We start from the raw sequence: 23,674 nt of genomic DNA, 5'->3' as shown, positions 1-23,674 counted from the left end.
AGCTTGCCACCGAAGTTCGGTAACTGCAGTATTTCGACGTTATTGAACAATAAATACGCGGCCTTCTCGCCCGCGCAGCATCCGACGAGGATGCGAGCGCGCGATGAATTTCCGGCGCTTCTCGCGGTGACGCGCGTCTCGCGGGTGACTTTTACGCGCGATTACGACACGCGGGCTAATTAATTAGCACGGGCGTCCCGTGCTCGCGGAGTTTTCGGGCTTTCCTCCGTGATCTCACGGCGAACAATCGCGCGGGATGGTTATTTACGCCGTTTCTTGTTTCGCGGCGACAGTCGCGCGCGACGCCAGTTATTAATTAGATGCCCACCGCCGCCGTCGTCGTTTCGCCCTCGCCCTTTTGACACGAGCTTCTACGCTCGGCGCCCCGGCGTTCTTCGCCCGACCCGAATTCGCGATTTACGACTGGCAACTTCGGTAACTACGTCTATTTTGCACGCGCTAAATCGGCAGATTGCCGCCCGAGAGCCGCGCGCTCCGCGATCCTCCGGAAGATCCCACGGACTCCCGACACTAAACTCCCGGCGGGAATTGCGTTATCCGTTTACCTTCTTTGAGCTAATCTCATTCAGTTTAATTCGTTATAATTAGCAAATTCAACGTTAAGCGTCTTTAGAAGTCGGGGGAAACTTTGGGAAGACACGCCGTTAATATCCGAGATAGGCTCGATCCATCTGACACTTTCTATCGTTACCTTTTAATATCACGAATTAAATCAAATTTAATCCGTCCAAGAGAGAAAAAAAAAAACATTTTTTTAGAGCTTGATAATTTAATTAATTGTTTTACCGAAAAAAGATAAAAAAAAAAAATTGAACGCCCGGATTAAAACTGAAAAGTAAATCTCACATTTCTTTTGATATAAAAAAGTACGAAATTCATATTCATTGTTACGTAATATTTTCAGTTTTTTGCTTAAAAAAAAAAATATCTATATATATAATGCGTAATAATTAAAAAAATTATTACAAACGAACAGAATCGGCGATTTAATTCTTTTTATTTTTATTTTATTTTTTTTTTTTCTGGTGTATTGCCCTGTTGATCAATATAAGCCTACGTTGCGTTGATAGATTGATTGGTTAATCGTGCGCGTACATAATGAATAATTAGTTCATACGAATCATTAACCCGAGAGATCTGCAAGTTATTCTATTATGTAAGAGCGGGCAGGAGCTCGTTGCAAAACGGTGCTCTTCGCTTTCACGGCAATAAATAATCGTGCGAGACCGACCGCGAACATTTATCGCGAGTTGTGATTTGTGGAGGACCACCGGGGGACAAACGAACGAAGGAGGAGACGGCGGAAAGGGGTCGAGAAATCATTTTTGCCGGCCGGAAAAAAACTGTTTTTTTTTTTCCTTCTTTTTTTTTCTATTTTAAACTCTTTGCAAGATTTATTTCGCCTAATCGATTTTTCAGCGACAGTTCCGAGACTACGTGCATTTTTTACTTTCCCTCGAGGTTTTTTTTCTTTTTTTTTTTTTTTCTTTAACGTTACTTCGACGAGATATAAATACGATAGCGGCATCCTCTATTTTTCTTCTCGATTAATTCACGCGGCGGGACTATCTCAGCGGAAATTCTACCGCGGCTTTACCGCGATATTTTACTCCGAAGATTGGAAAGTTGCGGATATAGACAGCGCATAAAAGTGAAGAGCATTTGCTTTCTATTCTTTCTTTCTTTCTTTTTAATCGTAGATATTAAAAAGGGGAGGACTAAAAAAGCTTTTATTGAATGACTGAGGTACAAACACATCGAGTAATAATTTATCAAGCTCGCGATGCATTAAGATAATAAATAACTCAGCTTGCTACCTTTCTCGCGATACGTTTCAATCTCGCGAACATTTCCTTCGTTACACTCCAACTATAAAAACTCACCGGGTTTAAAAAAAAAATTATACGGTTCGATTGGTTAAAAATTTTGATAATGACATTTCGTATTATATTTTAATACCGTAATTCCTTTCGTTATTAATTCGCATAACCGATTCCCCTTTCGTTTCGGATGACTAATCCAGAATAATGACGGCTAGTAAGCCGTGCAGCCTCGCTTAAAGTAACGTCCATTTATACAGAAAGCACGCGTGCTCGGTTGCAATTGCGGGATACTCGTCCGTGTGGTCGCACGAACGTACCGTACGGCCCGGACCGGTCCGGTAATGGACGGGCGGGAAATAGCTTTCCGGTAAATGAACACGCGCTATGCCTCCGCATTTCTGGCCCCGGACGACGATTCTCGTTCTCGTGCGACCGAACAGATCGTTAACCACGTGACACGGACGATGCCGTCGACCTCTTTCCTTCCGTTTTCTCCACCGCGCGTTGAGTGCACCCTCCATCCTGCTTCCTTCCGTTTCATCATAAACTTGCCTGACCGCGGCGTAGCTCCGCGCTTTAAATCGTAATTCCGATACCTCACCTCGCGTATTGTCAACGAAAATGTTCGGCAACACGCTTTTTTGTCCCGGAATATTCTGCGTATCCTGTTGAGCCGTATAACTTAGCGTTTGAATTGCACGACGAAATAAAATTAAAAGGTTTTGAAAGGTCTTTATTATTATTATTATTATTAATTTTTTTATTTTTTATTTTTATAAGTATAAATATAACGTCAAGTCGCGAATGAACAGATTTCATAGGAATGCGAGATAAAGATTACTTTTAACTTCATATAAGTGACAACGTTACTTTTATGCACGGACATCCCGCGAATGTGCTCCGCGCCGGATTTCGCGTGACGAAAGGTGCACTTTCAATTAATTTGGGTTTTGGAGGGTTCTATTATGCGCATTACGGCATTACAACGCGAATTCGAATGAGCGAGCGCAAGGCTGCGTCTGACGAAGTACGCGCCGTTACCACTGCCGCCGACTCGAGCCTGACATTGATAGATTCGTCGTTGTACCATTAGGTAGGATAGACTGCGCAGTTATGGGATGCTTTATTACAATAATGGCCGCCCATTTTCCCGATGAACGACCCGAGTTCGCCTGCGGTTACGCGGGGATACGAATGCCGATGTTCAGAAACTCCGGGTATCGATACCATTAGTCATGCTACACTTGAAAAATTCGTATCGGTGCTATCAAACTCTTCGCACGTCACATTCTCGCATACAAGAAGGGCTATTGCTCGCGCGAATATCGGATGTCGATTCGTTCGTTACTTTAAAAGAAGACAAGAATCGATGCCACCGACTGACTTTCGAAATCCGGAAACATGAACGCGAAATCCGAGGAAAATATTTTTAAATACCATCCGTTTACAATTGTTATTACTGCATTTCACTTTTTTTTATTTTAAAGAAAAAAAAATCTCTTTACGTTCATGAATTCAAAAAAATTGTTAATCTATCCTCCTTTCTTTTTTCCGAATACGCTCTATATTTATTTTTACTTGTTCTAATATTTCGTTGAAACAAAAATTATTGATACAACGTCACCCATGAAGCACAATTAAATTCGTAAAAAAAAGTTCAACTCAATTGAAAGTGTTGGCGAATCAAAATAACTGAAAGTACGGATTACCACTTCAATTATATGAATAATTCGAAAGTCCGTTCGGAGTATCGCTCGGTTTTTCGATCTGTTTCGAGGGCGAGCCGGTAATCGACGGTTCTAGTTGCAGAGCATTTATAAAAATCTCACCGCACGCCCTTTGTGACAAGATAATGGATTTCACTTTGTCGTAATTTCATACCATTGATCAAGAACGATAAGCGTTTGTGCAACCGCTGTTTTTCGCAAACCGTTTTAAATTATTGAGTTATTTTAGTTTCTATCCTGCGAGCTGCGCTTTCATTGCGATTGCGGGCTGTTACGCATGCTTTTTGATCTCGCAAATTGTAAACGTTGTGGTTTACATGATGACAAATAAATATATTGTACATATACATATATATATATATATTTTTTTTTTTGCTATTCTCTGAATTAAACACGCATCTCTCAAAAAATTATATTTTATCCGAATCGATCCTCTCGGATACATTTCCCCACCGTGTGATTTCAGCCGCATTTCGGCTAGATTTGATATTCATTTACCTTTTTCGTGTAATCGTATTTCGCCCTTTGTAGCGGAAATACTGAAAAAATATTGGTTTTATTTTACGCGAGCGATTTAATTAAATTACTTTGCCGCGATCATTTCTATACGCAATAAAATGTCTTTATATATGCGGGAGAAGGCCGGTTCGCGATACTCAGCGGTGTCATTTACGTAATGCCGCATTTTTCACAGGTGTACGTTCAATGGTACGTTTACGGCGCGTTTACGGCCCAATCATAATTGCCATTCATTACCGAGCGTTGTTTAGTGCAGCGATATACGAGCGATTGCCATTTGGAATCTGTCCAAAGTTATTATCCAGATCTCGCGCGTTTTCACCGTGTTGTTACAGCATACGGCAGACTGCGTGCAGACCAATACCGCGCAAAATCCCGATTTCGTCGCAATTGTATCTTCCAGACAATTGAATTCGCGCGGAGCACCCAAAAATCCCCCGGCGCATTCTCCGCCGGGGATTTTATTTCCCACGAAAAATCACATCCCGCTTCTCGGTGCGTGAAATAAATTTTTAATATTCGACGCCGTTTGATATTTAATGCGGCTACCAAGCCGCGCGGGCGGCACCGCGCACGTTCGCCGAAATAATTAGACCATTGCGCGTTCGCGGTTTTTAAACGCGAGCTCAAGACGATGTCATTTATTTACGCGGCCGCGCTAAACCATTTGTCGGGGAGCGGCTAAAATTATGGGGCGTAGCGAAATTTGATAAACGTCGGCGCCGGGAGAGGTCGAATCAAATTTTATTTCCGTCGCGACATTTTATACGCCGCGAACGCGCGGGAGGGGGAGAGAGGGTCATAACGAAAGCGCGAGGAGGAACCCGGCTAACGAGAGGGAATTTTATTTCACGTCCGTATCCTCCCGGAGATAAACTCATTTTACGAGCCGGGACAAATAGAAATGCGACGCGCCGCGCGTTGTTTCTCCCCCGCGAAAAGTGACTTCGTGCGATATATGGATGGAAGTCGCGGCCGCGGGGAAGTTTATCTCGCGTTCGCCGGAGATTTGTTGTCGAACAAACTGCAATTATCGGGTTATGCGCGTATCATTCCGCTCTTAATGCGAGGTGCGTTATCGTCGATTCGGCACGCGTTAGTATCGAGGACTAAAAATGTTTATCACGGTTCGATTCTCGTTCGATAATAAAGTCCGTGTATTTATTACGGGACGATAATTGTCTATACGTTGATGTATTCCATTTGCAATCAAATCGATCCTTATAATTTCTTAAAATTTGATCGCCACAAAGTTTTAATTTTTTTTTTTTTTTTTTTAATCGGAAATTCTCGTAAATGGCAATCGCAAGTGTTCTCTGTACATTTTAAATACTAACGCGAGTACGTGTAGCGGTATACGTTACCGCTGTAGATTATCGCGCAACGAAAGCTGACTTCTCCGATGGCAGCTGTCACGTGTAGCTTTTAGAAGCTGGCAAGTGTCAGGCTTCTCCGAGATAAACAAAAGAGAAACGACGCGGTTTGCGTTGGACAGTTGCGCGTGTCGTTTACATCGATTATATTCCTTACGGCTATGGAAACGTCACTGTCAGTAAAACTATTTTACATTCGCGAAACAATCCTTCGCGTGCGACAGAGAAAACGGTACATTAAAATAAAAAAAATAATTAAAAAAAAAACAAAAATAAAAAATAACAAAAAATCGACGGAAACTCAACGTAAAAATCAATAGTCGTTTTTAAAAGCCTTAAAGCTTTCGTAGAATAATACTTTTCAATTGCGAAACGAATCGTAACGATCGCTTAACATTATCCGCGCCCAGATTGGTGCTTGAACGAAATCGCTCGAGTACACTCTATCCGAAAGGAATATTCTCCCGTAAACGGGTTGACCCACGCGGTTAGCCAAGGCCCTCGAGAATTCCTCGCGGGTGCACCGGTGGCGATTAACCGTCGAGCTAATGCCAAATGCCCGCACATAACGCCCGGACGCGAGGATAATACCGGATGCATCGTGCGGCAGGGCGGTCGATCGGACGGCCGGCCGTAAATAAACGGATAACGATAGCTCTCGTATCTCCGTGGCGCGAGCAGACGTTTCCGAATCGCGCGCGTTTACGCACAACGGATTGGACAGCTATGTAATTTCGAGGTGGGAGCAGAGCCGGGCAAAGCGATATTGCATCACGCGCTATCGTCAAGCATCATAAGCGCGCGGCGAGTAGTTCGTGCTCTCACCCTTTTGTATCATCGCGCGCGAACGAGCTTTCGCGGTTGGAGATAAGATCGGGAGGGAAGTAAACATTTTTTTTTTTTCAAGATATTTTCTTAGAATAGTATTAGAGTAAATCGGGAGAAAAATTATTGCCGACGTGTTCAGTGTAATTTGTTATGATCGATTTAATTGACATTTCTTCTTTTCGAGCGAGATAATTTACCGTAAAATTGAGTTCGTTAATTAGCTAGTTGATCGACATTGGTTTTATTCAATTTTTAAATATTTATGTCGAAAATAAAATAAAAGATCGTTCTCTACGACTCGACACGGTTTTTTTTTATTTTTTTTTTTTTTGATACGAGATGAAATCCTGAGACTTTGACGGCACGAACGAAAAGAGTCTTGTCACACGAGGACGTTACGTTGTAAAGGCTTTTTCACTTTTGTCCCTTTACTTTCGAATCCGTATCGCTTAAGTAAGCGCGTTACTTTTGCGTTTGCTCTCTCGCTGGCGCATCCATGCATCGCGCAAGCTATCAGAATCGAATTAACGTCCCTTTACGCTCGCGCAAGGACACTTCAGACTGGCAGAACCAATCCAAATTGTTACGTCACGGTTCAAAGGAACGTTTCGGACCCTTGAGCACGGGCCCCGTCGACGTCTAAACGATCACCAGCGGAAACGATGTCTCGCTAATATACGTTAACTTTCGGAAAATGTGATTGCCGATATTACTCGACGAACTCGCCGGATGAGTAATTAATCATATTTTTCTCGATTGCGATCGCGCGATGTTTTCGATCAACATCAATGAGACTTAGATACACCTATTGCTTTTGTTTAGAAATAATGACAAAATACGCATGTATGATTTAATAATCGGGTCGGTTCTTAAAAGTTTGATTTTGTCCGCGAAATAAAGCAGTTTCTAAAACTGTCACGTAAAAATGTCGTTGCGACAATTTCTGGCACCTGTTATTGGTTCTGCCAGCAACGTCACCCTCGTACCAGCGATCTTGTAACGACGAAAGTATCAACTACAGTTATTTCCGGCTGTTTACATCCACGCCGCGTGGTCAACGCAAGCAATTACACTGTGCAAAGTTTAGCCTCAGTTGCTCCAATTTGCACTCAGCAACAGCAAGGAGAGCTGTTACATGCAGAGCGAACAGCGAATGCCGCCCCTATTCGAGACATTCGGTTTTTAAGCATTCGTATAATTTTCGCGCGCGAATATAAATGAGAAAACCGAGAACGTATTGCAAACTATAATTTCGATCTCCTTTGTTTAGCGATTAATTCAATTCGCACATTGCTCTTAAAAGCAGAAAGAAAAATGTAGAGCTAAAGAATCGATAAATTGGACCGGAATTCAAAGAATTAAAAATACGATTTTTTTTTTCGCATGCAAAAGTTGCAAAATGAGAGAAAATTACTTGTTATTTAAAATTTATATTATCATCTCAATTTTCCCCGCGCAAGTTTTAAAAGCAAAGGAGATAATAATTAAGCAATTATTTATGGCGTGCTATAATGCTTTTACCACACGTTTGCGAACGTTCATTACACCGTGTTGTTTTGTAATACCGCTTAACGTTTATTAACGTTTAATAACGTTTACAGCTTGGCCCGATGTTATCTGATAGCCCTGCGCTATGCCCAACTAACTTTTTAATGGATAATGAACCTGTTATCGCAATTCCCTCCCCCCCCTCCCCTCTCATCCCAGGGATATTTAAATTTGTTGGCTAATTACACGGACTTAATTTTTCGCCTGGTTATTACCGTGATTTCGGTATCGTAAATAGTAGCGTTTTTCCGCTGGGAGTTGATTCAGCTAATTTCGCGGGACGCGTATATTTCTACTCGGTCATTTTGTAATACGTTCGATATACGGATAAATAACGTTCGTGTAATACGTAAAGAGAAAACAATAACGAATAATCTACTGGGCCGCTACTGGTGATTAAATAAAAACGCGTACGGATAATCTTTTAATAATTATTTAATTTAATTTATAATTTAAACGTTTCTATTAAATTACGTAATAATGCACATAATATAAATAATCGAATGTGTATTAAAATAATATGTAAAAATCATTAAAGATGATTTAGATGTAATTTTACAAAATTGCATCATTCGTTCGAATTCGGTATAATTTTTTTTTCGTATTGAAATAGAGAAAAAGATATATATTTGCGTTATGAGTATTATTCTCCTTCAAGGATGACCAAAGACTTTAAAGAGACTTACATAGAGCGTTCTCGTCTGAAAAGGATCTCGTAAGGCGCCTGTTATTCGAACTCGTTCGAATGAAATTCCGATCGCCTGCTCGAGGCCTTTGTCCTGAAGGTCTCGCGCTGGTTTTCAGGAATTTATCGATATAATCGGATTCATTCTTCTTCCCCGCGTGACGGCCCGGAAAAGAATCATTACGCCGATCGGTATTTCAAAAAAAAAAAAAAAAAAAAAAGAAAGAAAAAAAAATTACACGCGCCTATATCGAGCATAAAGAAAAGCTCATTCTTGCGAAATTCTCTCCCTTAATTATCAAACTGCATTGCGAACACGCAAAAGGATTTTTAATTTTCCTACCAACGACGCGGACTAATTCTCGTGAAAATTTCGAAATTCCAATTAACGTGAAAAGCTATGTAAAAAAAAAGAAAAAAAAAAAAACAAAGCGTGGACGTTTTTCGCGAGCACGCCGAAATGTAACACACGTGTGTTATTGATTCCACATTCGCCGCCATCGAAGTAAACCGATAATTTTTTTTTTTTTTTAACATGGTATTGCGTAACGTGGCTCTTGCGATATACGTACTACATATATGTACACGTCTGGTTGCCGCGGGGGGCGCGTTATTCGTATCGTGACGCAGCGACATTGCGCGAATATGAGAGTCACCGTCGTATTATCGACCATCATTCGATCCGGTACTTACAGTGCACACTCAGCTTCCATCGGTCCTCGATACCGGCTTCCGGCAGCTTCGGATTCTCGGCACGACACACCAGGAACTTCCCCTCGTCCTCGACCGTCGGCGTGAATTGCAGACTCACGCCGTCCTGCAATTGCGAATAGTAGTCATTCGTCTTCGTTGCTCGCACGGGATACTGATTTATCGCGAGTCGCCGCCGAGGCTCGCCTCGCGTCTTCAAGGCGAATCCGGCGGGGTCGAAATTTTCAACAGTTTTTTCACGCTACCATTTCTCGCGATTGATTAATCGCGATTTTCAACACAAATTTCGGGCATATCCGCGTTAAATGCGCCACACGAGAAAGTACAAAATTATAATGGAATTATATGCAATTATTTGCGTTAATAATTGATGCAAAACGGATTTGGAAATATTAGATTAGAGATATTACATAAATGAATAATTATCATTAATAAGTAATTCTGGCGACTAATTACATTTAATGCGCTTCAAATCAGAATAAATATAACTAAACTTAGTATATAATACATCATTTTAATTCGTGCCGAACTTTATACCGCAATATCGCCGTTAATTTATCACGTTGATTTATGCCTGCTTCGCATTTTTAAATATAAATCATCGGTTTTTGCTTGTAACATCTCATTACGGATCGCAAGTAGGACGAATTGTTACGTGAGAAATACAGAGGATAAATAATTTCATAACGTTCCAGTGTTTCTCAAATTGTTTTTTTTTTTTTTTTTTACTTTTCCGTCTCTCTCTCTCTTTCTTTCTCTGCGACAGGAAAATTGCGGTCATGTTGCATTTTTTGTTTTATTGTCTCACATAACTAGCAGCTCGTGCTGTTTACGAGACTTTAAACACGGTAGCGAACAGCCCAGCAAAGCGTGCGTTTATCGTAACAGCGAGACTGTGCATTTTTCAAACAGGAACAATGGACGCATGAAACGTTAAAATAAATACGTGCGTTTTCGTTTCCAGAAATGTGACCGTATTTGTTCTGGCGCATGCGGTCGCGCTCGCGTGAAAGCCCGAAGTCTAAAAATTACGGCCTGCGGTAGTGCCATTTTGGATTATTATTTTCGATGCTCTTTCTCGTATAAGTTATCATTCGAAGTCACCGCGTACGGAGCCCGTAATTTTTTTTCCGCACTTTTTACAGCCCCCGAATCACCTCGAATTTTACGATTCCTTTTACGATTTGTACACGCGGTTGCTGCGGAAACGCCCTTTCTCAAGTGCCCTTCGTGAAATCGATCACGTCACGACTCCCGTCGATTAGAATCGTTAAAATTAGAATATCGCCGAGAGACAGCGTGGAAATAAGCGCGGTTCGTGGCGACGCGACGACGATTTCTCGTCGCGGGGAAATTGATTTAATGCAAATTGCGATACTGCGCTGAATTTCGGTGACTAAACGCTCGCGACTGTTCCAAGCATTAATCCCCGCCTCGTAAAATTTCCATGACAATCAAATATCGCCGCGTCGCCGCGAAGGAGTTGGCGCAAATGCTTTCTTATTTCGCGCGTATTTCCCTCCGAGGGCATGAGAAGGCGAGGTCGCGTACACCCGATTTTTCCCATCGGGAAAAATCGACCACGTCATCGCATTAATGACGCTCCATCGGTCCTGCCTTCCCGATGAAATTTTCACTCTCATCGCGTAGGGAAAGAAACGCGCCCTTTCAACGTGTTTTATTTCTCAATTTACACGACACAGGGTTAAGTTCGATCTTTTTGCATTCACGCTGATCGAATTATTTATTACCGAGATATCATTATTAGAGCGCGTTCTCGATCGATTCGCCATGCGAAAGAAACCTTCGTAATCAATCCTCCGCAGTTCTGTACGCTAAGACGCATTGAATTGTACATTTTAAATTTAACCATCGGTTATCGTTGTGCGTTAATTCAAAGCATAAATTGCATAATCAATTAACGCTAGAATTAATGAGAACAAATACGATGTGCTTTGCAGACATATGTCGGAAATTATTTTGCTACGGAGATTCGTTAGGAAAATTTTTCAATATGCAGGGAAATAAGTATTGCTGTAGGTACGTAATTGCTGATCTTGTCGCAAAAAGAGAATGACGAGAGTTGCAGCGTATCTTTCGTCCCTCCCTCTCCTTTTTTTTTTTTACGAATATCAATTTCAAATGTCGTATCGACGTACGCTCGACGAAAACGCGAACGGCCGGCTTGAACGAAAAACGGGATACACGTCGCAGTATCTGGAAAGCGCGCTTCTTCGCGGAATTTATGACGACACGGAACGCCCAAAATTTCGGTGCCGTTACTCATGTAGATTCGCGAGCGGAAAATATGCGCGAATGCGGACCGTGTGTGTACGGTTTCGCGTGTATACGAGCACGCGTGAATCTCCGTTTTGCACGTTGACTTCCAGCTCTCTCGGTATTTTCCGTTTTTCCACGTTCTTTTCTTATCGTTTCCTTCGCTTTTTAACATACTTTTCCAACGTTAATGTCGTACCTTCTGTTTTCCGCGCAACCCGGTCGAAAACAATAACGGGAGAACGAGTACAAGGGTAAAGAGAGATAAAAAAAAAACAGGAAGTGAGACGGGGCAAGGTTCAGGAAAAATTAAAATCAAATCCTCGTGAGGTAGGTGTTCAGCTAGTCTCGGTTGTGCGCCGGCCACGTTCCCGGAATGTAAAAAAAAAAAAGGGAAAAAAAAAGAAAGAAAAAAAAACTTCGACCGGAGTTTACCGGCGAAAATTCCGACAATGTCTTAGCGTAAGGAATTTTCGAAATTCCGGTTTCTGTAGTCGGATTACGCTGCTGCGCATCCCACGCATGCAGCATAAGATCGTGGCGATTAATTAAGAAGCAATTTTCGAATCGGTCTACAATATAGTTTAAACTGCAATGCGTAGCGATAACTAAAAATATAATTTCGAAAATCAATAGACAACTGAAACAAAAATAAGATTACTTATATTCTTTCGCGAAAAAAAAAAAAAAAAAAAAAGAATACATAAACATATATTTAATTAATTTTATTCTTAATTAAAATAAACAATTTTATACTTTATCGGAAAGATTAATTGCGACGGATGTGTCTTATAAATTGCGCGAGCACGTCCCGATTTATGAACTGATTCGTTAATTCCGTCAAAATCGATGTCCCTCGTGTTCGCGAGAGAGAGAGAGAGAAAGAGAAAGAGAGTAAACTGAAATTTTGACAGGATATATATATCTCGCCCGTTTGCAGAGCGTAATTGTTCGTTACGCTGTAGGTAAGACGCAATTTGCGTAGCGCATTCCGTCCCTTTGTGCAATGTCGCTGTTACGATCCCCGTGAAAGGGCCGGGATTAACTTCTTCTTACTATCGTAACGGAGACACGGATGGGTAAGCGAAAGGGCACAGAGAGGCAGAGCGCGAAAGAGAGAGAGAGAGAGAGCCCTTCCGTCTTTCCACGTACGTACACAAGAGCGCAAATGTGTGCACACACCGACGTTTGTGTACAGACAAAACCGCAGCACGGTATCCGCTCGCTCGGGGAGAGCTCGCCCTGTGTCTTCAGTTACCCCGGTACACTCGCTCGCCAAGCAAGAAAGGTTTCCACAAGGCTTTACCTCGCACATGTTAAATACATTTGTGCGGTATCACGCGGTTAACGATGTTTCACCGTCATGGAGTCATCCGCTAGTTAGCTGACCGAAAAAGCGAAATAAAACTCCACCGCGGGGCCGACATGCCGCATAAATATAATCGCAGCCCGTTATCGACCGAAGTAAAAGACCGTTTCGCCGTTATGCTCAACGAGAAGCGCGTTAATTGAAAATTATAAGACGACGACGGGAATTCGAGCAACACGGAATGCTCCTCCGCGCATTTCGGAAACGTCGACGGAATCTTTAAGACGATACCACTTGCCACGATTTTTTTTTTCTTTTTTTATCCTTTCTCTTTCTTTCTTTCTTTTTCTTTTTTTTCTTGTCTTTTGAGAGGAAACAGATGCGAGGGAGGCAATTATATTCCCGTATTTTCCCCGTCTTAATGTAAAGAAACGCGCGTTTTATTCGCAAGACGAACGCCCGGTCGTTTTATTTGCGCGGAAGCATCCAAGAGGCGGAATAAATTCGCGTCGCTTCTTCACGCTGCGCTCTTTCTTCTTCGTGTCCATCTGCGTTAAAAGCGGACGTAGGAAAGCACACGTGTGCATCGACGACTCGCATTCGTCCTTCTGGCCGACGCAATAACGGTAATATCTCCAGGAAACCTGCCCAGACTAGCGACGAGATAAATAGCCACTGGCATCGAGAGCCTTTCAGATTATTGCTGTCGTAAACGGTTGAAGTAGGTAAATGCAGCTTAGACGCCGCTGCCGACTCGATAAAACTTAGTGACTGGTGAAGCCGATAGAGAGAAATCGCCTCGAGTAGAATTTATAAGGCACGCGGAATCGCAGCGAGTGCCTTCGTCGACCCTTTCGCTTTCGTTGCTCTTGTTTATCGTCAAGTTATCGACGCTAAAAATTGTCCAAAGGTCTAATACAATTTTTTTTTCCCCCTCCCCCTCCCCTTTTTTTTCTTTCCCACTGCTATAAATGCGTTCGACAAGGAGCGACTTCGGCATGAGCACTTTCGAAAATCCCTTTGAATCCGTAGAAGGTAAAAAGAAAATCTCGTTTCCTTCATATAAATGTCATTTGATTCAAGCTGCTATCACTTAGCGCTACTCGTTTCCACAATGCTGTTCAAGTATTCGCAATTAAATATGCCTGCTGGGGAAACTTTTAGTAGAAAGCTCGCGTAATAAATTTTACTGCGCGCAAATTGCGCGACGCCCGCTTTCATTCCGCGTGCTTTCTCGTCAAATAAGCTCCGCGGGGAATGAGCTTTTAATTGTAAAGCGTGTAATGGATACCTCGTTGTTCGTGAGCGATTTTTGATGCAGGTGTCCAATAGAGCCGAGATTTTCTTTTTTTTTTTTTTCTTTTATTTGTTTCGTAAACGCGCGCGCGATTATTATTTTACACAATTTTCTCGTGTCCCATTAATTTTCGCTGCATTTGTCTTGGATAATTTTTCGGATTTTCCCCGCGTATCGCGCAACATGATACTGTGCGTGCCGTCGCGATATAATTTTATTTCTAACAAATTCCTCTCTCGCTCTTTGTGCGACGGCTCACGATCGAATTCCCCACGTGTTATAACGCAGTATTGAAATTATTAATGCGGCCGATTAATGTCTCATGATTGTCATCACTATCGTATAAAATTACGCGATCGGAACAAAGGCCCCGTGCTCTTCGTAATAAAATGAACAACACCGGAATCTATAAAATTCATCGAGTTATGCAAAGTGCATTAAAAATTAAATAGACGCAATTTAATAATGCCAAAAAAAAAAAAAAATTAATTGGTCTTCGGCAATTTCACGTATCGTTAAACCGAAAAACGCCAGCGGCAATGGTTTCCACGGTAATAATATACTCCGAGCATAAATACGTGCATACACACGCGAAGCGTTGATTACTTTTACGTATTTTATTATATCGTTAATAAAAGTGAAAGAAAAAAAAGAATTTTTTTAAATAAATATGTAGAGCAAAAAAAAAGGGTACAAAAAAAAAAGTTGCGAGACACATTGGATTTTGCATTTTTCGTTGTCAAGTCGAATAACGAGACTGACGACATTCAAAAAGCGGCTGTGAAACGCCGACAATGAGAAATTTCCGGCCGGTCGAAAAATAATAATTCACTGCATGCCGCGCGCGTGTAAATGGAACTTTCGTTTCGTGACGCATATTTCTCGTCGGGCGAGATATCGTGCGGCATATTTCCGTTGGCGAGCGACGCGGCTCGTGATAAAACTGTGAGTCTAATAACTCGCGGTGATAAAATCCGTCGACTAAATAATGTGCGAAACTGCGACAAATTAGTGCTTCAAGACACCCATTTGCTGGGAATTATTATTATCACAGGGAAAGTTTGCTCGAAGATTTTGTCGCAAATTTAAAAGGTAATCTTCTAAATACCTAATTTGTTATTAATTAATTTTATATTAAAAAAAAAAGAAAAAAAATTTTAGAAAAATAAAATAATCGGTTCTTTCGAATTATTATCTCGCCGTAACAATTATTTAAATTAATTTCGGTGTAGCGTTTCATCTTCCTATTCAAAAGAAAACATCGAAATGTTTGCATATCCATAAACAATATCAAACATTTATTTTACTGAATTTTATAATAAAATTAAAATTTAATTTCAAGAAAAAATTAGTTTCAAAGTTTGTTAGTTGAGTTTTATTAATTCTGAAAATTGTGTAACTGTTTACCATCCCGTTGAAGTAAATTTAAAAATTCTTTAAATTTCCCGTATTAAAAATATAATTCCATACGCAAAAGCTTCGTTTAATAAACACTTGTAATTTTACTTGTAATATTTCTAACCTTTTCGAAACGTATGAATGAGGAACGTCGACAATTTCTAATTTGTCGTACAACTAAATAAAAACAGCATGTCAGAAATACCCCAGCTAGAATTAAAAGATAGTCCGAGACGGATTACACGAAATGTCCCGGTGAGGTTTTTTTTTTTTTTTTTTTTTGCACGACGCGTTCGTACTCAACATTCCGTAAAAATAATACGGTTGAGGGATCGTAACGTTTTGCGCGCCGTCCACACCGTTGTGCACCGTTCCTTAATCCAGTACCACGACGCGAGCGAGCGCGAAGACGGTCCAGTGATGTTTCAACTGCGCGGAAAAAAAGATCGAAAAGAGTATACTAACGTTTACGTAAATACATTTGCTCGGTGGAGGCTTTCGTGCAAGAAAATGTATGCCGAAATTTTACCTTGGCGTTTCTTTTTACCGCGCGAGATGCAATCTACAAACGTGATTACATAAGTCGTTTGCAGCTGCTCCAATGTTGGATCAAGTTCCTCCCCCTGGCTTACATTCGTTTAAAGTTAATGACTGGCAACGACTTCCATGTTAAGTAACTCTCTCGGCTGCCTCGTCTCTTCGACGCTTTAAATAATCCTAAAAGGCGGTTCTTTGGAATTCGTATTCCGGAGATCTGACAAAACTTTGATTCCGCGAGCTAGTCCGCCGTCGATATTTTTGTTTTAAGAATCGTAACATTGTCGCACGTAACTTCTTACGTACGTACAGAGCCGCACGCGATAATACGAAATACAAATACTTTCGTCCGATATTACTCCTTCAACGTAAATACATTTTTATTACGGACGAAGTAAGTGCATGCGACAAACGTAAGTAAGCTTAGCCAATAAGCGGTTCGATATTCGATTTGTATTAACCGCATTCTGAATAAATAAGACTGTCGTATAAAATTCCATGAAATTTGATTGGCACCGAACGCAGCCGTGCACAAATATGAATCGATTTTCCTGTTCACTTCGTACTTTCCGTCTTTCGACGTTCGCGTGCGTCATGATGCTGTCAAGGCGCCGGCTATTATCGTCGTGCCATCGTTATTACTCTCGTCACTAGCGTCTCTCTCTCAGAGATGGCCAAACACGCGCGAGGGTGATTGCCCGCGAGGGCTCTTTCCCCGGACTAATGGATTCTGCGAATTAGGCGTTGCCATCCGAGCCATCGCCGTCGTCGTCGTCGTCTTGATGGCGACGACGACGGCGATGCCTTAACCCAAGAACCGGCGATGTCTGATTAAACACGGAGCAATTCCCTTAAAACGGCACGCCGGTGCCGGGCTATCAACCCCGAAAAGAGAGAAAGAGACGGGGGGATGGGGGAGGAAAATAAGGGTGAAGAAGAGAAGCAGGGCGCCGTTCCGTGTTTATCCATTTTATTCGGATCGACCCGGTAGCCCCCGCGAGAGCCGTTTGGTTGCACAAGAGTGCCTCGATTAATGGAATATCCTCTTTGTACACTTTTCCAATAATCGATTAAAGAATTTCATGTTTCCTTTCTGCAACGCGTCTTTCTATAATAACAGTCTGTACCAAGACGAGTTCGCGCTTGGCAAACGCGATTTCGTAATGAGATCTGCGAGTCAAATTAAAATTGCTTATTATAAAAAAAAAAGAAAAAGAAAAGCGTCGTATCCGGGCGTGGATAAATCCAATTTTATCGATATCAGGCTGAGAAACATCTGGGAGAAGGGTATAATCTCTGTAAGAAAATACTAAATTAATCGCAATTACGATAATTCTTAATTTGATGCGCAACGTATCCTGCTGCTCGGAAACTTATTTTCCAGAGTACTCTCGCTAATGAAAGGTTTACAAAGGCGATCTATATCTGCAAAACGACCTGGAGAGCTCATGCGCGTTCGAAATTAATACTCGCGACATTCAGATCGCGTATCTAATCATATGAAAGCTCGGCGGGAGGGGGAAGGTGCAACGCCGGCAAATATTTCTATAGGCGGTTCGTTAGCCTCGTCATTAATTACCGAAAGCACACGGACTGGTTCCCGGTCAGTGATCGAACGCGTGTTGACAAACATGTTTAGCAAACGCGCACGCAAACGCCGTGGAAATGCATGCGGGCCGATTTTCGTGGCCGCACTTCCTCGGCAGCATCATTATGCATTTCGTCGGCGGCGATTATCGATGACATCGTTGCCGATCAATCCGACCCTCCCAGATGGCTCGCGATCGCAATTACATAGACGCGCCGATAAATTATTATCAAGCTGTCTGTCACCCCCATGAAACTATTAATTCAGTCGCGCCGGTGCATCGACACGCCGATAAATTATCACGTCCGCTCGCGCCTCCCCCGCATACGCGCATCTCCTCCCCCCCCGCCCAGCCCCTCCCCTTCTTCTCACTCTTTTTATGTACATATTTTCTTTCTGCAATATTCGCGGCGTTATTTAACGACCGGCCGTTTAATGAAAATTTTCCCGGCTGGAACGGGGCATTCATTCGCGCCGACAAGATCCTGACACGACTGATGATTTATTTGTTTCGACAACGCGGCCCGTGGCTTTTCGACGCGATCATCCGGCAAAATGTCAAAATGTTTCGACAGATCTACGGATGTTCGCGATATCCCGCTTTGAATACCGAGTATCTTCCGTATCGACAGCTCTACAGCATTATCAAAATCCTAAAAGACGAGAAAATGGAATAATTTTCATTTCGCCCGTGCACTTTTTTTTGTTTTTTTTGCGACGGATTTCAATTATTTTATCAAATTTTGTTAGTTAACTTGTTACACGCGGTGTATAAATAGTTTTTTTTATTTATCACAAATCAACAGAGAAAGAAAGAGAGAGAGAGAGAGATGGATTATAAAATTAGAGAATAAACGCTGATAGCCATTTCATATTGAATGAGAAAAAACATGTGAAATTGATGCACACCTAAGTAGATAATACTTTTATCATGCGCGGCTTTTTTGCTGTAGTTTAATTTTCGTAACAATTCCAATTAATTTCTCCACATTGTTTTGAGGCAACATTCCAACAAAAGGTAACTAGATTACTAAAAATTACAACAATCAGTAAAAATTTTCCGCAATTCGCGATGCTCTTTTATCGGAAATAATTTAAAAGCGTACGGTTATCTAATTAATGCCACAATTGCACGTAGTCGCTTTGTCTCAAATCCGCTCTCGGGGATAACAGACTCGATTTTGTTATGCGAATGCGAACACTCATGCTGATTTCATTAAAGTAAGACCAGGTCGACTAGTATATTTTTTTTTTCTCTCCCCAACGAGAAATCGGTATATCGGTTTTTCTCCATTGAAATAGCATTCTCGTTTTAATTGAAGTAGTTCGAATGAACAGAGCATACTTAGACAGAATGTATTATCCTCTCCATTATGACGAGTATTAAAAGCCAACCTAGAGAAACTGTTTCGGCACCGGAACATTAAATCAGTTATGCATTTTCGTTCTTACCGGAGATCAAATTTTAAATATAATTTTCTATAACAAAGATCAACCGATGACGGTATGTTAAATAATTTACCCGGTAAATAGGGGAAGTTTTAGAAACGATAAGCTACCGCTGAAAATTGCGTCAAACGCTAAGCAGAAATTTCAGCGGGAAAAATCACCTTGGAATTCATCAAATAGTGATAGCTGCAGATTTACAAAATACGCGTGGAGTATTCTGTATACGCTCTCTGAAGGCTGATAGAAGTCTTTATAAAAGAACCCTCGGTTCATCGTCCCTCTTCGTAAATATACTCTTCTGCCGACATAATCGAGAGGAAAATACGTTTCCCCCGTATACAAGTAGTATATGGGGAATCCAGTCCTTCTTAGGGCGAGATAGAAGGCTCTCGCGAGTGCCTCCCGAGTAATAAAGATGTTTTTTATATTTTCAAAAGAACTTTTTATTATCTTATCCCGGAACAGAGAAACAAAGAAAGAGGAAGTGATCTTACGAAAGAAAAAAAAAGAAAAAAAAGTTTAGGAAAATAATTTTTTTCCTCGTTGCAAACGTGTAAAAAAAACGCGTGTCTCAATAGTTGTAATTAATTTGTTATCTATTATAATAAATCCTATTTATTAAAAAATAAAAAAATAAAAAAAAAGAAACGCGCGAGTTTAATCCGTCCACTAAATCGCGAAGAATATCTGCGCGAGATATTCCTCCGCTGTAGCTTCTCCCGCGGGAAGAGAAGGATCAAGGATATTAGGACCTTCACCTGTCTCGGTGATGAGGGGAAAGACGAGTTGGATTTATAAGATAGCAGCCGATTTCTTCCGAGGCCTCCGGTTTGGTCGACACGCGGAAACTTTCCCCACGATTATCCGTCTCTCTGTTTCATCCCTCGAGGATTTTGCCGACTGTTATCCCGATATCCGAGATGATCTCCTTTAAGGGACGCTTTAAGAAACGAGCTTGGCAACGAGTCCGAGACGGATGTTAACAGCGGAATGTTCGAATGCGCACGCTCTTTGAGGTGGTCTCGCACAAAGACTCTCCCTTCTCCCCTCGCGCCGGTAAAAATTACCGCATCGTAATTCCGATCTGCCGCGTGCAGAATTTAGCGCGCTGTGCATTATACTCGAAATGTATGCGATTGAGCGCGCGAAGCGATTCGGTGTTTGCGAAAGTCGTATGGTACCAGAGCGTAATTAGAAAAATAGCTGTCTCACAGAGTACGTTTTTGCGCGTAATACCCTACCCGTAATAAAAGCACGCTTGGTAGTTTTTCGCTCGTGAAAGCCTTTGACATACGTGGGCCGAACGCGCGTCTTTCGGAAGTAATTGAACCCGAAATTAGGCACGAGATCGTACGAATAGCGGACAAATAGATAAGTGGGTTATCCATATATTTATATTTCCACATATTAGTGCTATGCGTTTATCGTATTACATATAATATTTAGTATTAACAGAGACTGATTAATTACGAACAGGAATTACGATAACAAAAATATAATACTGAATAATATAACGCCTCAATAATTAATAATTAAATATCAACGTTTATTTTATAAAGAATGTAAGTGAAAAACGATGCGTTTCATACATGATGCGGAATACTTTGTCCGCAATCGACCCATCGATCGATATGCACTTACCGGCTCCGACCTCGTCGAATTAAATTCCCTCTCAAAGGGAAGCAAATCGGTATAGATTTTTATTCCGATCCCTCCCCTCCCGAGAACGGCTTGAAGTTATGCCAGCCGGCGAAAAACCAATTTCTACGATAATACGTAAGACAGAACACGTCAAGAATTACGATCCCTGTCGTTGGCACGCTACCACGCCCGCCCCGCGTCGCTCGAGTAGGTATTTTTTTCAAAGCCATTCCTCTTTATGCGGAAATTTCTCTCGAGCATCGCTGTCCGACGCATTTCTCACGATTCTCGATCCCGCCTTAACCGCGCGGACGCGTGACAATGTGAAATCAATAACGGGACTCGAGTGACGCCGATTGACTTTATCCGGTCAGAGAAGTTTTGCGGCCTTTTAACGGAAATGATTTAGGATATTGCCGAAGTAAAAAAAAAAAAAAATAGGAAAAAAATTTCTCTTCCCCGTGAACGGTTCCGTTCTAACGCGCGAATACTGGAAATCTGTACGTCGATCAAGCGGCGCTATTACCTAAGCTCGTAATGTCAAAGCCGAAGAATGTAACGAGAAAAAAAAAAAAAGAGGAGAAAAGTATCCTGGAAATAATCACCACCGCGGAAGTAATTTCTCGCGGAAGAACTTATCGCAATTATCAGGCGGACAGTTCCCGTGATCCAATTAATTATCGTACGGCCCGTGCGGGATATTATTATGCCACGGCGAAAACCATTCCCGGCGAACATTATGTTGTTCCTTAACACTTTGAAATTCGCCGTGGCTCTCGCGAGCGAAACTTTCGGATTCAATTTACGGCGTAAAAACTTACGGCGCGTATCCTCGCTCGCTAAGTAGCTTATGCGGTCTTTTATTAATGAGAATCGATTATTTCTCGCTGTAGCCCCGCGTTATCTTTATAGATCGTTACAGACCGAGGCGTCAGTGAGTGCCAATAAAAATGTCGGTCACCCAATTGCAAACAGTCCGTTATTTCCGGCGCGTTATCGCGATAACGTCGAATAAATTCCATTGAAATTAAAAATAAAGCTGCAATCTCAATTTAATATAATTTTTTTTTTTTAATAAAGCTCGTTGTAACGTTGGTTCATTATTAAAAAAGAAAAAAAAAAAAAAATTAACGAACCGCAAACTTAGGTTTCTTTGTAAGTGTCTACGAAATTGTCTAAAATGCAAATGTAGAGTATGAAATGCCAGGTGTATTGCGGGATCCGTCAAACTATTAGGAAACAAGTAAGATTATTTCAATTACCACGCGCGCAAAGTCTACGAGAAAAAGTTTTGATTGAAGCAAACGTTGTTGCAGAACTTTTAATTACAAATCCCCCGGGAAAGCTTTCACGAGCGATCGGCTGAGAATCGCTGACGTAGATGATACAGGACGTAGCCTCAAGGTGCAATTCCAAATTATCGCGAGGCGGATAAATATATAGCTCGAGTAAGGGGCGCGTCCAATCTCCCCCGATTAATCGTCTCGAAGAAATAACCTCGTCAAGTTCTCCATTCTATCGTTTTCACCGGAAACCCATTTACGTAGACGTAGCCCTTCGCTTAAAAAAAAAAAAAAAAAAGAGGAAAATAGCGAACCATCTCTTTCTTTTTTTTTTCTTCTTTTTTTTATCGGTATAACGGCGCGTGTGGCCTAATCTTTCCGGTAGTGGTCGTATAAAAGTCGATTGAGCTTTTTGTCATTGGGCTCGTTACACGTTCCTGATCTTACGAGCTCGCTGGCTGATCCACCTTCGAGCAAAGAGCCGCGATGACCTCGTTTCTCCCCGTATTCTCGCGCGAGAACGCTCCGGCGACATTGGAAAATCGCTGCCAGTGTTCCCTACGACAAGGCGAATGACTTAAAGAAATAAGATTCGGCTTATACCTTATTCGATCCTTACGCTTCGTTTTGTAACGCGGATAAAGCAAAATTATAACGAGGAGAAAAGTGATACAAGCGAAAGAAAATAACGACTTATAATTAACTCTTAATCTCGCGATCACGCGACAAATCGCTTTTTGCGCCCTGCAGTTGGAAGTCCGAAGTAAACAAAATAAAATAAAACAAAATAAAATTAATTAAAAAATGGAGGAAACAAACAAGAGAGCTGAATGCGAGAAAAAAAAAGACGGACTGTCCATAAAGAGTAGAAATTGCGCGAGATAAAGGTGAATTTATTTCTACGAGCTCCCATTTACGTCGCGGGTGAAGACCCCCCCAGCAGTATTTCGTATATCGGGGCACTGTCATTTTTATCTTCGCTCAATCGCGGCCGGGGATCGATTCACCGGAAGCGGTTCTCCGTCGTTTGCGGAAAGGCCGCGGCCGTCGTCTTTCGCCGACGTCATTATTTCCGACATTATTTCGTACCCGCCCGTTCTATTATTTCACGTTTAATCGCGGGAGAGACGGATTTTTCGCGCCACATCGATTCGCAGGCGCCATGGAACGGAACGAGCTCTCGAGTGATTGATATTGCGAAGGGATACGTGTTATCACAATCGAAATAGGGAGAGAGAGAAAGAGAGAGAGAGAAAAAAAAGGAGCCAAAGAGATACTCCGCGATTTCCGATCTGTTCGTGCGCGACGGCGGTTGCGGTGGCGAATCGAAGATTTCAATTTCGAGACATTGATAGAATGAATCGCGGCGCGACAGTTATATAAAGTAACACGAGGAACGAGGGTTGGAAACAGCACTTGCGAAAATTAAGATTTTGATTGGAATCTGAGTAATACGAAAATAAAATAATAACCTCCAAGTAAATTAACAATACTCTGAAATAACAGTCTTTCTTTTTTTTTATTGGAGAGAGGAGAGGAGGGGAGGGAGAAAAAAAACAGCAATCTTCGTTCACCTCGCTCGCTCGTTCTTTCATCGCGGAAAACCCCGGCGTGTTTAAAGCAACATGTTGATAAAACGAATCGCGTTCGTTATATGAAG

The 23,674-nt window shown here is 41.7% G+C and overlaps 1 protein-coding gene and 1 long non-coding RNA gene across 7 annotated transcripts in view; one reads left to right on the top strand and one right to left on the bottom strand.

Annotated features, from left to right (window-relative positions):
- The window catches only part of LOC139110024 (uncharacterized), a 198,845-nt gene that overhangs the window by 58,027 nt on the left and 117,144 nt on the right, over window positions 1–23,674 (top strand). The gene's annotated exons all lie outside the window — the stretch shown is intronic.
- The window catches only part of LOC139110012 (nephrin), a 186,597-nt gene that overhangs the window by 56,058 nt on the left and 106,865 nt on the right, over window positions 1–23,674 (bottom strand). For all 4 annotated transcript variants that reach the window (XM_070669502.1, XM_070669503.1, XM_070669504.1 and 1 more), the window contains exon 8: window positions 9,218–9,341. In XM_070669502.1, coding sequence (XP_070525603.1) covers window positions 9,218–9,341 — 124 coding nt within the window. The remainder of the gene's footprint in view (window positions 1–9,217; window positions 9,342–23,674) is intronic.

Source organism: Cardiocondyla obscurior, linkage group LG19, assembly GCF_019399895.1.
Source record: "Cardiocondyla obscurior isolate alpha-2009 linkage group LG19, Cobs3.1, whole genome shotgun sequence".
Lineage (NCBI taxonomy): Eukaryota > Metazoa > Arthropoda > Insecta > Hymenoptera > Formicidae > Cardiocondyla > Cardiocondyla obscurior.
This window is presented reverse-complemented; position numbering and strand designations above follow the sequence as displayed.